We start from the raw sequence: 14172 nt of genomic DNA, 5'->3' as shown, positions 1-14172 counted from the left end.
AGAGAGAGTAGACTTGGGTTTTAAGGCTTTTGAATGCTGTCAATCAGAAAAGCTACCAAAAATTTAGACTTATTTGTAACCCTTTCTTTCTGATTCATTTGATCTAGCCATGGTATCTCAGCAGTTTAGTGCTCAGTTCTTTCCAACCTATATATTTCTGTCATCCAACATTCTGATATTTAATTTCCTTTAGCATTATCAAAACTAAATGCCTTTTTTGTATAATATAGAGGTGCCCAATCCAGTTCCTAGAGAAGTACCTTCCTGCTGAGTTCAGTGCCAACCCTGTTCCAATATGGCATTCCCATCTGTAATAACCAAGTGTTTCTAAAGATTAAATATTCATTTGGTTCAGGTGTGTTTGATTAGGGGTGGAGCTGAACTTTGCATGAAGGCAGATCTGGAGGAACAGGATTGGGCACCACTGCCTTAGGTCATTGATGGATAAATAACACTGTTGAAGTGAATATTAATGTAAAGCCTGATTAAGACCTTGATATCCTTTCTGAATTCTGAAATCTGGTGTTCAAAGGAGTGGGTCCATTTTTATTTGAATAGTTCTTTTTATAATGTCCTTTATTTAAAAGCATCTTTACAGGTGTTTATGTTTATAGAGTGTTTTCATGACGTGTCATCAATCAACCATATAGACAAGACTAATGATGCATTTTAACGGTCATCATCATCGTAAATCCTTGAAATTTTTTCAGATTTTGATTTTTTTTTTTTTAAATGTATGTACATTTATAACACTATACTTGGTATTATATCACATTTTCATTAAGTTACAAAAAACTAGTTAACGCTACTGCAAGGGAGGGACGGTAAATTTGACATCATTCTCTCTTCTGACTGCTGATATCTGTCTCTCTGTTTTTATTTTTAAAGTCATGAAAAACATTATGGTTAAGTTTTTCTTTTGTTATTTGAACAAATGGGAATGCAAAATATATATTTGTGGTACTCTCCCATTCACTGCTCTCGGATTTTACCCAACTATGATGACTTTCGCTATAAGAAACCCAGAAATGTGAGAAAAGTCCGTTGGTGGCACTGAACGTAAACAATGCCGCTGAACCAACAAAACTTGCATAATTTGCTGATAAATACTGCTGAAAATGGTCAATTATTGTCATGTTTTGGGCTGTACAAATTGGCCGGACAGGGAAAAACATTTGGAATACTATGGACTGCCAAAAGCCATAACAAATCAAGGAGAAGAATGTAAAAAACAGAGGAACAAAAGGCATTTGTGGTTGGCCAAACTGAAGCAGGACTTCCAGGGCAATAATTTTTTTTTTTTTTTTTTTGCATTTATTATGACAGGACATACCAGAAGTGACAGGAAGTGAAGTAGGAGAGAGAGATGGGGGCATGATCAGGAGATGTCCTTCAGTTGGGATTCAAACACGGGACGACGGGAGCGCAATCGACGCCGGCCAGGGCAAGAATCTTGACAACATTTGTGTTTGTTCTTATTATTTCCGGTTAGGTATGTGACATATTAGGCTAATAGCTTAATTAATACTGCTCAAACATATCTTAACCACCTGTTAACTTTGGTTTGTCAAAATATTGTGCCCTTTCCTGCTAATCAGTAGTACATTAACCATGCAATCCATGCTGTAGTTTACATCCGAGTATCTCCAACATGGCCACGCATCCGGGTAACTGACCAAATAGTGACCAAAGTGCAAACCCTCTATAATTCCTAAATGCCTGGCTACCTACATTTAGCAGTTTAGAGCTGTGATAGGGGAATTATAAAATCAAACAACTGAGAGTTGCTATAGTATATACAGTAGTCAACATTTGAAGTGGATCAGAAAAGTTCATCAAACTTGTCCTAAGACAAAAAGTGTATTGTTTTAGTTTTAGGACAACGTTTATGAAAGGTTTTGTTCCACGTCAAATGTTGAATACTGTATATACATATATGTGTGCAGATAAAGCTAGATAAATTTATAGTGCTTGCAAGTTGAAGTTATTCTTTACAATTGTGAAAAAGCAACACAGGTAAAATTAATTATGAGCAGCATACACAATATCCAGACTGTTTATTGATAAACAGTTATAGTATGTTTTAGTAAATAACACAAAAAAATCAGACAATTTGGAGCAGGTTGTGTATTATAACACAGCTGACCATTAAGAAACAACAACAATAATTCAGTCTTTTAATCTGGTTATGGAGTTTTGCTAATTATTACTGCTGTTAGGATCTTAACTAGCTGGTTCTAGGGCATTCGGTACAAGCATCCGAAACCATCTTCTATCTTTGTCCGATCCATAGTTGAGTTATGCCTCAGCCTCTTTCAGGACATCATCTTTCTGTCGGAAGTAGTCTCTGAACCAGTCAATATGTTCTTTTTCTGCTGAACCGTGAGGTGGTGATTCTTTGCGAGGCCTGTGATTACAAGTTCCATGAAGTGCCTGACTGGACCCTGTCGTGGGAACGATTCATCAAGGTGCTTCTCCAGGAACACATGCTCATGGAAGGGCACACTCGCCTCCTCCTCCAGTCCTAAAAAAGTTGCACGATGTGCGAAAAGACAAGATTAGGATAAGGTACAGAATTACAAACAAGAAGATGGATGCAACCTATATTTGCAGTGGAACTCACCAGCCTCATTGTTGATTGGATATTGCCAAAGTTTGCCCTCTTTGGTCCACTGGATCATCTCCTCAAAGCCATTCCGAGGCATCTGATTTGTTGTCTGAACAATATGATTAGCTAGATCAATGTCCCAAAGAGTAGGGCCTGAGATTAAGAGCAAGGAACAGCATGGGGTAAGTAAATACACAGACATACTCACAATTGCTGAGGGTCAGAAAGCTCAGATTTCATCAAAAATATCTTAATTTGTGTTTTAAAGATGAACGAAGGTCATAGAGGTTTGGAACAACATGAGGGTGAGTAATTAATGACAACATTTTCATTATTCTGTAAACCATCTCTTTAATGCTATAAAACAGAACTTCTCCTTACCCAGATCTGACAATGTGTCCTGCTCCACACCTGCAGTAAAGATGTTCAGCCTCTTACTAGTGAAAGGACTCTTCCTTTAAAACCAAAAAAATATGCACAAGGTAAGTGGAAAGTGTATTGTAATTAAAAAGAACATTTCAGGAACGTTTTTACCTTTTACGGACGCCATCAAGTTCACCGGTAATGCCTCTTTCTTGAGTATATCCCTTTCCGTCATCGTCAAAACGAATCTGACTGGTAGGTCTGGCGTTTGATCTGCCATTCGGCCTCCTTCCGACTTTCATATCGGCAATTATGTGTCTGAAAGTTTTGAGATGATATCACATAATTGTTCCAACATATGTACTAATGTTACACAATATTTCCACATTTACACAGGAAGGTCTATAGTTTGATTAACAAATAAACATGATTTCATAAGCATTTTTATGCAATTGGGTCATTCTGTGTCAACTTAACCAATTTTTGATTTAATTAATATTTTTTCTGAAGAAAGATACACATGTATAATGATGAAATCCAAAATATTAAATGTCATTGATGAATATTTACTGAGTAATACATTGTTTTGTAGAGGGAGGTAAAAATGGCAATTTTCACCTTAGATTCAGAGTCAAGTTGCAGGGGGGTAAAAATGATTTCAGAAAGATGGCAGCATCATTATCTTATTTTTGAACAGATATTGGTAGTTCTATTAGTAAAATCTGTTGACTTTAGCTATCTTTGTCGCATTATGTGCCAATGGTGAGCATTCAAAAATGGGAAAACAGCACTTTTTATACTCCTGGAGCCATATTAAAATTTCTGGAACCGAATCTCACAGGGTATTAAAAATAAAGATGCCAAAAGGAAAGTTTGTTAAGACCCAATATCTAAAAGGGCATTAAAATATCTTTAACACTTCTTGAGTTACAGGCATACAAACTTTGGAGAAAAACTTGAAAAGTGCTGTTTCCCCATTTTTGAATGGTCACCATCGGCACATGATGCAACAATTTTTATTTTTATTGATTTATTTTTTTAAAGTCGACAGATTTTACTAACAGACCTACCAATCTCTGTGTAACAATAGCATTATGATGCCACCATCTTTCTGAAGTCATTTTTACCCCCCGTCACCTGACTATGAATCTCAACTGAAAATTGCCATTTTGACCTCCCTCTACAAAACAGTGGATTGCTTATTAAATATTGATTTAATATTTTTAATAATTTGGCTTTTATCACTATACAAGTCTATCTTTTCTCAGAAGAAATAATAACAAAATCAAAATTTGAGCCAGGGAAGTTTTTGAAATTTGGCTGATTTGACACGGAATGACTCAATTAAAATCATGATGTAATGGAAGTAACAACAGACTACTTCTTTATTATGATGTACATCTGAGTGAAACAGTGTAGGTCATGAACTTTTTTTTTTTTAAACATTGGTTGTTGATTGAATGGCGGCACATATAAATGCGAGCTGTAGTCGATTTTAGAAAGAGAAAGGTTTAAGAAGACTAAACGATTCAACAAATCCGGCATGTCAACCGAAGTCTGTTATTTCAATGGAAGATCAAACTATGACATTCTGATTAAAAATGTCACTCACAAACAGACGTATTATTTACAGTAAGTTTATTAAGAAGCATTTAGGAAACAGATTTCAGTTTCATTCTGACTTTAATGCACACAACGTCTGAAATGAGCCCTACCCTATGTTCTGTCCATCTGCTCTCCTATGGGTGTCAGGTACAGCCTCATGTTTCCTCAGCTGCTTAAGAAGCTCTGACTCTGCCTGATGTTTGTTTGGCAGTGTGGATGCGGCAGCAGAGACTGCAGCAACCAGTGCTGGATTCAAGGTCCCACTAAAATACAGAAAAATGATGCCACTTTCACTTCAGAGTGGATGCATTGTTTGCTAGTCAGAAATTAAAAATATAAAATGTATTAAATCATTCATAATATCATATAATAATTATGCGGTTTAGCTTTTAGTGTGCACATACATGGAACTGCTGTTATTGTGTGCATTTTAGTGTCTGAATTACCACTTTGTGAATGAATTACGCTTATACGTATGTATAACTCACTGCTGTGGTGAACCTTCAGCTGCGGCATGCTGGAACATGCTGTGTGCGCTTTCCATGGGCTCTTGGTCGGGCCTCTCACTCATTCTTGAAGTCTTTGAGGGTCTTATTTTGCGTGCAGTTGTGACCTCCACCTTCATTGCCCCGAGTAGCTCCAAAAGACTCTCCTTTCCACTCTTTGTCTTTTCAACCTGTTTGCTGTCCTCAGGTTTAACCACTGGTTCAGTCTCTAACTGTGATGTCAGTGTTTGCTGTGAATTTTCAGTGACCTCATTAACTTCTGCATTCTGCCCATCAGTGTTAACCTCTGCATTGGCCTCATTCTTTTCTGGTTCATTTTCTTTGCCTTCTGACAGGGATGTGGAGCTCTCTTTATTTCCACTAAAAGAGATGCTACTGGTTCCTAATGGCCTTGCTGTACACGGGGCCCTGAAATAAAGAAATGAGATACAATGTTAAAACATCAACATCTGAATTTGGATAATTTATCTGTTAAACATTTTAAAATCACAAAATTAAAGAATTAATTAACAAATGGGCTGGAAGGTATTTTTAGATATTTAATATGCATTGCAACCACATAATCAACACGCAAATGGAAAATTCTGCAGGTTAATCAAGTACTGATCTTTATTCTTATATCTGAGGTATTTATATTTCAGACCGAGCCTTTTAACTGACATAATTCAATCAGAGCTGTCATTATTATTTTAAATCTGCAACTTACCAGATACCAGAAGCAAGGCTCTCCCTCTCTTTACATTTTGTGGAAGGTAGTCGTGCATTCTGCGTATGAATTAATCCACTTCGAACCTGATAAATATTTATTAACAATCTTCTATACATGATTTCCCCTCTCAGAAGACCTCAATGTCGTCCATGCACGTTTCCCTGTGCAGCACAATCAACTGTCCGGCAGCCGCCTGAGACGTATAAACGTTCCGGGCGCATTTTTGCGCAGAGCTCGTCTCATTTGTCCATTTTTACGAGTGTTTAAAGATTCAGTGATTGTATCTGTTTTATTCTATGTGTGTCACATAAATTGCTTAAGGATAATTTAATCGGATTGCAATAGGAAAAGGGAACCGTTCATAAACTGGTCCAGGGGAGGGGTCTGCCGCTACCGCTGTCAACCTCCATCCCTGCTAGTGATGGGAAGTCCGAGTCATTTAAGCGAATCGGTTCTTTAGAACCGTTAAGAACTATTCCAAAAACGATTCCATGAATCGTTTACGCCACGACGTAAATTCATCATCACGTGGAACTGGACATTTCGGCGTGGCATTTTACCTGCTTTTCAGTAATGCGTTTTGCGTGTTTTATTGTTTAATTAACAAGCCTGTTCACTGTAATGAGATGTGAGCGTTTATTAAAAACAGCCTTTTTTTAAACATCAGTCAAGTCTACCATATACTTAAGCTCAGTCATCAAATCTCGACTCATAACGAATATGAATTAGTAACCGTATGCTAGCATACTGCTGTTACTATGTTTGGCGTAGAAAGACAAAAATAGTAAGAGCACTATGCTGTTGAGAATTCAGTATTAGCTCATTCACGGTTCATTGAGTTCATCGGAGTCGGTTTATTGAGTCGAGAACTGCTCGGACTGACTCAGCTAGTTTTTTTTTTTTTTTTTTTTTTGTTATACAGTTTTTTTGTTAAAGTTGTTATACAGTATTTATTTCACAGATTAACTAAATCTGGATTACCTGCATTTACATCCAAGAAAGGAACCCAATCTAATACTGCAAGTGAGCAGAATGATGCAACAAAATTAAATTGCTCCCAACGTAATCGACATCAACAAACAAGCAGCACTGTGCGACTGCATTATTAACCATCATAATGGAACAAGTTAGTTTTGTTGCAATGCACTGCTTGTTTGCAGCATATACTTTGTGGAAAAATAAAAATCACACTTGTACCAATTTCACAACATGTCAAAGTAATTAAAACAGATTCAAGGACAGATTCTTCCGCTTTCAAAAAACATACGTTTAAAGGTTTTTAACTATTAACGCTAACAAATTAAAATGGCTTAGTGAAAAAAAACTGATATGACAAAAAACAACATGAAAAGCGCAAGCTGCATTTTAAAGCATCAAATCAACTAAACATCTTTTTTTTAATCATATTTAATGACCATAGATTAGCAATCATTTAACAAGGTATCATATTCTGGCCGTGCTTCTCAAGAGGATTTTTATAGGAGAGTCTATAGCACTTAAGATAATTGTAAAGTCTAAATGTTGCATTGGAACTGCTGCAAGGCAGAATGCCGAGAGCTGCACGGAATACTGAAAACTAGACGGAATCTTCAATCAGACGGAACACTCAGAATGTGACTGAATCTTTAGCATTGTTACACTTCAGCTGCCATCTTCACATGAAGGGGATGATTATACACAAGAAACAAAAACAAAAAAAGAAAATTGTATTTTGCATTAAAAAAAAAAAACTATTTTAATGACCATTAACATCCCCCCAAAAAAATTCTCATTACCGTTATGTGCCAGAATTCATGTTTTTTTTTTTTTTTTTTTTCTCACATTATTTTTAATGGTGATTCCCACTACTATAAAATAGTGAAATTTAACTTATTATTTAACTTGTACTGTATTTTTGAAATTAAATCACCATAAATTATAATTTCTACCACATATCATTCTATGATGCATAAATACTTAACAATATTACTTATTTTTTACATTATGATAATGAGAATTAGGAGATATGTGCTTAATTCTGAGAAAAAAAAACTCATCGCAAAACATTTGCTTAGTCCAGGCTTAATTTTCTTCACGCAAAATATTATTTCTTTAAAATTTGGGGTGAAATATGACCTGCACAAGTTCTTGATAAGATGTGATTCACGACTCAGCTAGGTTCATGATCGAATCGTTTGGGATTTGTTCGATTCCAAAGATTCGATTCAATTGAACGATTCGTTCACGAATCAGAGATCGCTACATCCCTCTTTACATGCGGATCCCTTTCGAGAGGTCAAGACTCATTTGATCGCAAATGTATCAATTTAGTAAGGAGCCAGCATGAGTCAAACCATCTCGCTACATATTTTCGTTGTAAGCGCTTTCGTGGGAAAAAGGTAGGCATGCTCGGTGGATGTTTATTGTGGTCACAGTTTTACTTTTTTAGATGTTCAATCTCGCCATTCATAGCGTTCAGTTCAGGTGATGCAAGAACACGTCTGTCTGTAACTAGCGGTTTTTGGTGTTACTTTATTTTGCGTTACCTAAAAGACAGCCAATAAATGTTGAATCAGAAATGAGTTTCTGCTGAAGAGCATGCCTTTGTATGAGTTTTTCAAAGCCACATGGTTTGTCATTGTAGCTTCTGACTTTCTCCAGTCGGCGCCCTGAACTTTGTTACTACTTGAAATTTGAGAATCAGCTCCATGTTGTCTGCTTACGTAACTTTACACAGTTATGCACAACGTATTAGTTATACTTCAAACGTGCTGTAAGTAATTCAACAACAAATTCTGAGTATTAAGTACCTACTATGGTTTGGTAAGTTTGGGATTGTGTAGGGGTTTACTTTCTAAATTACAATTACAATTACAACTACACTTACAATGATAAACTCATTTTTTCTTCTCTCCATCTCATCCTTTGCACAGGTCTTTGATTTAGGATTTTGTTGGAGCGCTTGACGTGTATTTCACCATGGCACCACATCCTGTGGTTCAGGCAATAATTGACCTCTCTGCTGGTGCTATAGGTAACTTCACCTTACATCAGGGTCATTCTAGGGAACAGTTGGGAACATTGTCCTGGGCCCTGTGATGATAGACTGGGATACACTTTATTTTAGCGCCATCTGCATTGTAAATCCTTTCTTTTGTCAGTTCTTATCTGACCTTTGAGCGATGTGTTTTTGCTTACCCCTGTGGTTTCACAGTCTGGACTCATTGTCTCAGCAGTCCCTACATCACAAACACACACACACACACACACTGACCTGTCTGTCTAGCTTAGATCATGCTGATAGGTGGGTGAGGAAGTTAGTACATGATACTGTTTGTGATTTAGTTGTAGATCATTGCTTTGTAGCTCTTTCATTTTTGCTGACATTTTCGTTTTGTCAGACCATGGTATCTAAGTTATTAAACCAAAATATTATAAAATTACAAATAAGTTAAAGTTTGTAACTACAAATAAGAGCGATACCCAAGCAAATGTAGCTATATAATGATGGTTGAAGGGCAATGATGGCATTCCTGCAGTTTTATTAACAAGAGAAATAGGTAATCTCTCTTTCTGTTGTCCCATTTCTCTATCCTCTTTAGGGGGCACAGCTTGTGTATTTAGTGGTCAACCTTTGGACACGGCCAAGGTGAAAATGCAGACATTCCCCACTTTGTACAGAGGCTTTGTGCACTGCTTTGTGTCAACATACAAACAGGTGGGCCTCCGAGGGCTGTATCAAGGTACCACACCGGCCCTCATGGCCAACATCGCAGAGAACTCTGTGCTCTTCATGTGCTACGGCTTTTGCCAAGAGGTGGTTCGCTTCGTCTCTGGTCAGGAGAAAGGGGCTGCGCTCAGGCAAGTTCTGTTTGCATTATGAATATAGTGCATGTACATTTATTTTACTCAAAAATATCAAGCTTTTTTTAATTGAAAAATGGAGCAGAAGAGGTAAAGTAGATAAGCTTTAAATAATTAATTCTCTGTAGATAAAGTTGTTCCATCTGGATGTATATGTTAACATGAATAATTATTTTTTATTTTTATTTTTTTTTCAAGACTATTGCGATACACAACACTGTTATAAAGTTTGGGGGTAGATAAGCTTTTTTTTTGAAGAGTTTTGAAAGAAGTTGGTTAATATACAGTAGCTAATTACAAGTTAAATATACAAGTTAAATAATATACAGTAAAAATAGAATTCTGTGAAATATTATTACAATTTAAAAGAACTGTTTTCCATTTTAATATGTTTTAAAATGTAATTAATTCTTGTAATGGCAAAGCTGAATTTTCAGTATCTCTACTCCAGTCTTCAGTGGCACGTGATCCTTCAAAAATCATTCTGATATGCTGATTTGCTGTTCAAGAAACAATTTTTATTATTATTATTATTATTATTAATATTCAAAACAGTTGAGTACACTTTTTTTTTTCAGGCTTCTTTGATGAATAGAAACATGCAAAGATCAGCATTTATCTGAAATTAAAAGCTTTTGTAACGTTATACACTATACTATTCAAAAGCTTGGAGTCAGTAAAATTGTTTTTTTTGTGGAGTGGGGGGGATAGAAATAAATTTCTATTTCAGATAAATGCTGTTCTTCTGAACTTTCTATTCATCAAAGAAACCTGAAAAAATTCTACTCCACTGTTAATAATAATAATAAATGTTTTTTTCAGCAGCAAATCAGAACATTAGAATGATTTCTGAAGGATCATGTGACTGCAGTAATTATGCCAAAAATTCAGCTTTGAAATCACAGGAATAATTACATTTTAAAATATATTAAAATAGAAATCAGTTATTTTAAGTAGTTAAAATGTTTCAAAATTTTACTGTTTTTGCTGTTCCTTGGATCAAATAAATGCAGGCTTGGTGAACAAAAGAGACTTCTTTAAAAAGCATTACAAACTTTTGACTGGTAGTGTAGATATATGTCATTATCACAACTTTATTCATTTTTTCTTTATTTTAACGCTTATTTTCTATGTGTGTGATTGTTTATTTCTGTTTAGTGACATGCAGAAAGCATGCGCAGGCTCTGTGGCCTCTGTTTTCTCCTCTCTGGTCTTATGTCCCACTGAGCTGGTGAAATGCCGACTGCAGGCGATGCATGAGATGGCGACGTCTGGCAAGATCGCCCACAGTCAGAAGTAAAGATCGACTCATCCTTTCTGTGAATGCAGTGCACATATTTTTATTTACTTTTAAGAGCTAGAGTATAACTCATTAAACTACTTGCCTCTTTTCTCATTATGTATATGTCTGTGTGTTTCAGCACAGTTTGGTCGGTGATAAAGTCCATTATGCATAATGATGGACCTGCAGGGTTCTTCCAGGGTTTAACCACCACAATTGCCCGTGAGGTGCCTGGATATTTCTGTTTCTTTGGAGCATATGAGCTCTGTCGCTCTCTCTTCGCTGAGTACATGCACTGTGGCAAGGATGACATAGGTATGGAAACAGTTATGGTTTTTACACGTTATCTTTAAAATGACTAAACGATATTGACAACATGACTAACAGCATATTTTCTCATTTATTGATTGGTCTGGTATTTTCTGGTGTGTTTTTATTGAAATGCCGCACCTTAGTCAGTTATTTGGAGGACAAGGACAAACATTAATATCAGTCAGTAATCAGTGAACTCTTTGTTTGAAATATAGCCGGTCGTTCAGTTTACTGAACTGATATCGACAGAGCTAGTATAACGAGAAAGACACAGTAGGCTAAAGAAGTCCCTTTTTTCAGGTAAAAAGTTTGGGGTCTGAAAGATTTATGTAGTACTAATTTAGTACTTTAATTCTATTATTAAAGGGATAGTTCACCCAAAAATGAAAACTCTGTCATTAATTATTGATGCTCATGTCGTTCCAAACCTGTAAGACCTTTGTTCATCTTCAGAACACAAATTAAGATATTTTTGATGAAATCCGAGAGCTTTCTGAACCTGCATAGACAGCAACACAACGGACATGTTTAAGGCCAGAAAAGTAGTAAGGACATGGTTAATATAGTCCATGTGACATCATCTTTGCACACTCATAGTTTCATATAACATTACGGTTGAACCACTGATGCCACATAGACTTTTATTAACCATGTCCTTACTACCTATGATAATAATAATTAATAACAATAACAATAAATGTTTCTTGATTCAGATTTCTGAAGGATCATATGACACTGAAGAGTGGAGTAATAGCTGCTGAAAAATCAACTTTGGCATCTACTTTGCAATAAACTACATTTCAAAATATACAAAACCATTATAATTAACAGTGGCAATCATGTTTCACAAGATTACCGTTTACTTTTGATCTAATAAATGCAGCCTTGGTGAGCATAAGAGACTTCTTTCGAAGACATTAAAAATCTTACCAACCTCAAACTTTTGACCAGTAGTGTAAGTTCTGTATTTGTTGTAGTTTTTCTAGTAGTACTCTGGTTTCTTGTGTTTGCATTTCTTTATGTTTGTATTGTGCTTGCTGTATAATCTCATACTGTAAATGTGATGTTCATGTTCATTAATTTGCCAGCTTTGACGAGTTGGTGTGTCTGTGTTTTGTAGGTGTAGCCCCTATTGTGTTCAGTGGAGGTTTTGGGGGAGCTTGTCTCTGGCTTGTGGTTTACCCAATGGACTGTGTTAAATCCAGAATACAGGTTATGTCAATGACAGGCAAGCAGTCAGGCTTCTTCAAGACTTTCATGCATATCTTCAGAACGGAAGGTATGAGAAAGATCTGTTTTTTCCTGCCAAACAGTATTGTGAATAAAAAAAAAAAATTTATGAATGTTACATAAACCCCATTTAACTGCTTATATCTCATTTTCAGGTGTACGGGCTCTATATTCCGGTCTGACTCCCACAATGATCCGTACATTTCCCGCCAACGGTGCTCTGTTCTTAGGTTATGAAGCCAGCCGCAAAATCATGATGGCACAGTTTGACAGCTGACCCCTTAGTGGCACATTTTATTTTATCTAGTTGGGTTTTTAGCCTTTTTAAACTATTAGAACTTCTAATTCGCCCTGGCCATTATACAGTGTGTCAGTCAACATGCCATGGTTTGCACACACTAACGCACATTTTTATAATGACGCTTTGTTTTATTTATTTGATAACACTTTACAGTAAGGTTTTACTTGTTTGGTATGAGTGAATAATAGTTCTTAAGGCATTTATTAATCTAGGTTAATGTATTAAAATAGTATTATTTCATTTGTTCAATAATGCAACTGTATACAGCATAAAATATTAAAAAGTTAGCATATATAAACATTTCTATTTACAGCATAATGTTAACAAACTTAATTTTTTTTTTGCTAGTATTGTTAGGGTGTTTTTATGTGGCTAAACCTTAGTCTGAGGTTCTAGAAATGTAATAATTCTCTTTTGTGCTAGTAACACTAGTCCCATCACTCCTTCAAGCCAATAGTTTGCATTTGGAACCATTTACTCTATATACGTTCAATTTTCAGGCTACCTCTGTATTTTTGCCAGTTTGTAAATCGCAAAGGCCTGTTGAATAAACTGTAACTATGCAATTAGGTTTTGAGTGCCGTTCTCTTGAACACTTATAGACAAAAGGAACATTTAGAATTTAAACTGGAATGACCTGACTGCCAACTGTCTATCTAAACCTAGTTTTGGAAATACACTAACTTTTGTTCAGTATAACCTCAAGCTTTGTATGTTTGAATTTTGTTTTAGTATTTCAAGTGAGGGGAGAATGCCTTATTCATAGTTAAAGTTTTTCTTTTAAGTACGGTGGGGTTCAAAAGCCTGAGACAACCTTGTGAAAATCCTTTTAAGTTTAGCTTCACAGAGCGTGTTGTGCTTCAGTTCCCACAAGGAAATTTGTGTTCATGTGATTAACGTCAAATTTGGTTACTGGATCGGTGACCTAGAAATAGTGAAGAGTCATACAGATTTCTTATTCATCTGACTTTCATTTTCATTTCATTTTAAATGTTTAAAAATAATCTAAAGCCTTTACATTTTTGATTGTCAATGTGACCCCATAGTGTGTGGATGTTTTTGTATGTGAGCATATGCTTGTTACGTTCAGTCATTTTGCCAAAGAACATTTACACTGCGGCCGGACATATTTTAGATTGTTTAAAAATAATGTGCTGAGGTCAGTAGTACAGTATGGCACAGCATCTGAAAATGTACTGACTGGAAATATTCTGCTATTTGATTCAGAGGGCCATTTGTATAGTTGAAGAATACCAACCAACTCTTTACAAAACTGAATAACTTTGTAAAATTACGATTGTATTATTTTTAACTGTGTATCTTTGATTTATTGTTATGTTTTTAATTGATACAAAATCATAGATTTCTGGAGAGAATTAAATTGTGTTATATTAAATGTGTATTAAAGTCTGA

The 14172-nt window shown here is 35.7% G+C and overlaps 2 protein-coding genes across 2 annotated transcripts; one reads left to right on the top strand and one right to left on the bottom strand.

The window, feature by feature from the left end:
• Window positions 1-2040: 2040 nt before the first annotated feature.
• On the bottom strand, window positions 2041-6166 carry mrps31 (mitochondrial ribosomal protein S31). Its single transcript, XM_051108736.1, has 7 exons — window positions 5789-6166; window positions 5065-5490; window positions 4687-4839; window positions 3143-3289; window positions 2990-3063; window positions 2624-2761; window positions 2041-2524 (listed from the first exon to the last, which is right to left on the bottom strand). Exons 1-7 carry the CDS (start codon window positions 5905-5907, stop codon window positions 2316-2318), a joined length of 1266 nt encoding a protein of 421 aa, XP_050964693.1. The 5' UTR covers window positions 5908-6166; the 3' UTR covers window positions 2041-2315.
• Window positions 6167-8018: 1852 nt separating this feature from the next.
• slc25a15b (solute carrier family 25 member 15b) lies at window positions 8019-14172 on the top strand. Its single transcript, XM_051110734.1, has 7 exons — window positions 8019-8169; window positions 8704-8804; window positions 9373-9631; window positions 10793-10930; window positions 11056-11231; window positions 12349-12507; window positions 12614-14172. The coding sequence occupies exons 2-7, from the start codon at window positions 8750-8752 to the stop codon at window positions 12733-12735; spliced, it is 909 nt and encodes a 302-aa protein (XP_050966691.1). The 5' UTR covers window positions 8019-8169; window positions 8704-8749; the 3' UTR covers window positions 12736-14172.

The sequence above is a fragment of the Labeo rohita genome, chromosome 5, assembly GCF_022985175.1.
Source record: "Labeo rohita strain BAU-BD-2019 chromosome 5, IGBB_LRoh.1.0, whole genome shotgun sequence".
Lineage (NCBI taxonomy): Eukaryota > Metazoa > Chordata > Actinopteri > Cypriniformes > Cyprinidae > Labeo > Labeo rohita.
The sequence above is the reverse complement of the archived record's forward strand: the minus strand, read 5'-3'. Positions and strand labels throughout refer to the sequence as shown.

Coding starts and splice junctions, on each gene's coding strand:
- slc25a15b (XM_051110734.1), top strand. CDS start 8,750: ATGGCACCACATCCTGTGGTTCAGGCAATAATTGACCTCTCTGCTGGT. Junction 9,632..10,792: donor GAGAAAGGGGCTGCGCTCAG/GCAAGTTCTGTT, acceptor ATTTCTGTTTAG/TGACATGCAGAAAGCATGCG. Junction 12,508..12,613: donor GCATATCTTCAGAACGGAAG/GTATGAGAAAGA, acceptor TCTCATTTTCAG/GTGTACGGGCTCTATATTCC.
- mrps31 (XM_051108736.1), bottom strand. CDS start 5,907: ATGTATAGAAGATTGTTAATAAATATTTATCAGGTTCGAAGTGGATTA. Junction 5,491..5,788: donor AGCCTTGCTTCTGGTATCTG/GTAAGTTGCAGA, acceptor TCTTTATTTCAG/GGCCCCGTGTACAGCAAGGC. Junction 2,525..2,623: donor TCCAATCAACAATGAGGCTG/GTGAGTTCCACT, acceptor CAACTTTTTTAG/GACTGGAGGAGGAGGCGAGT.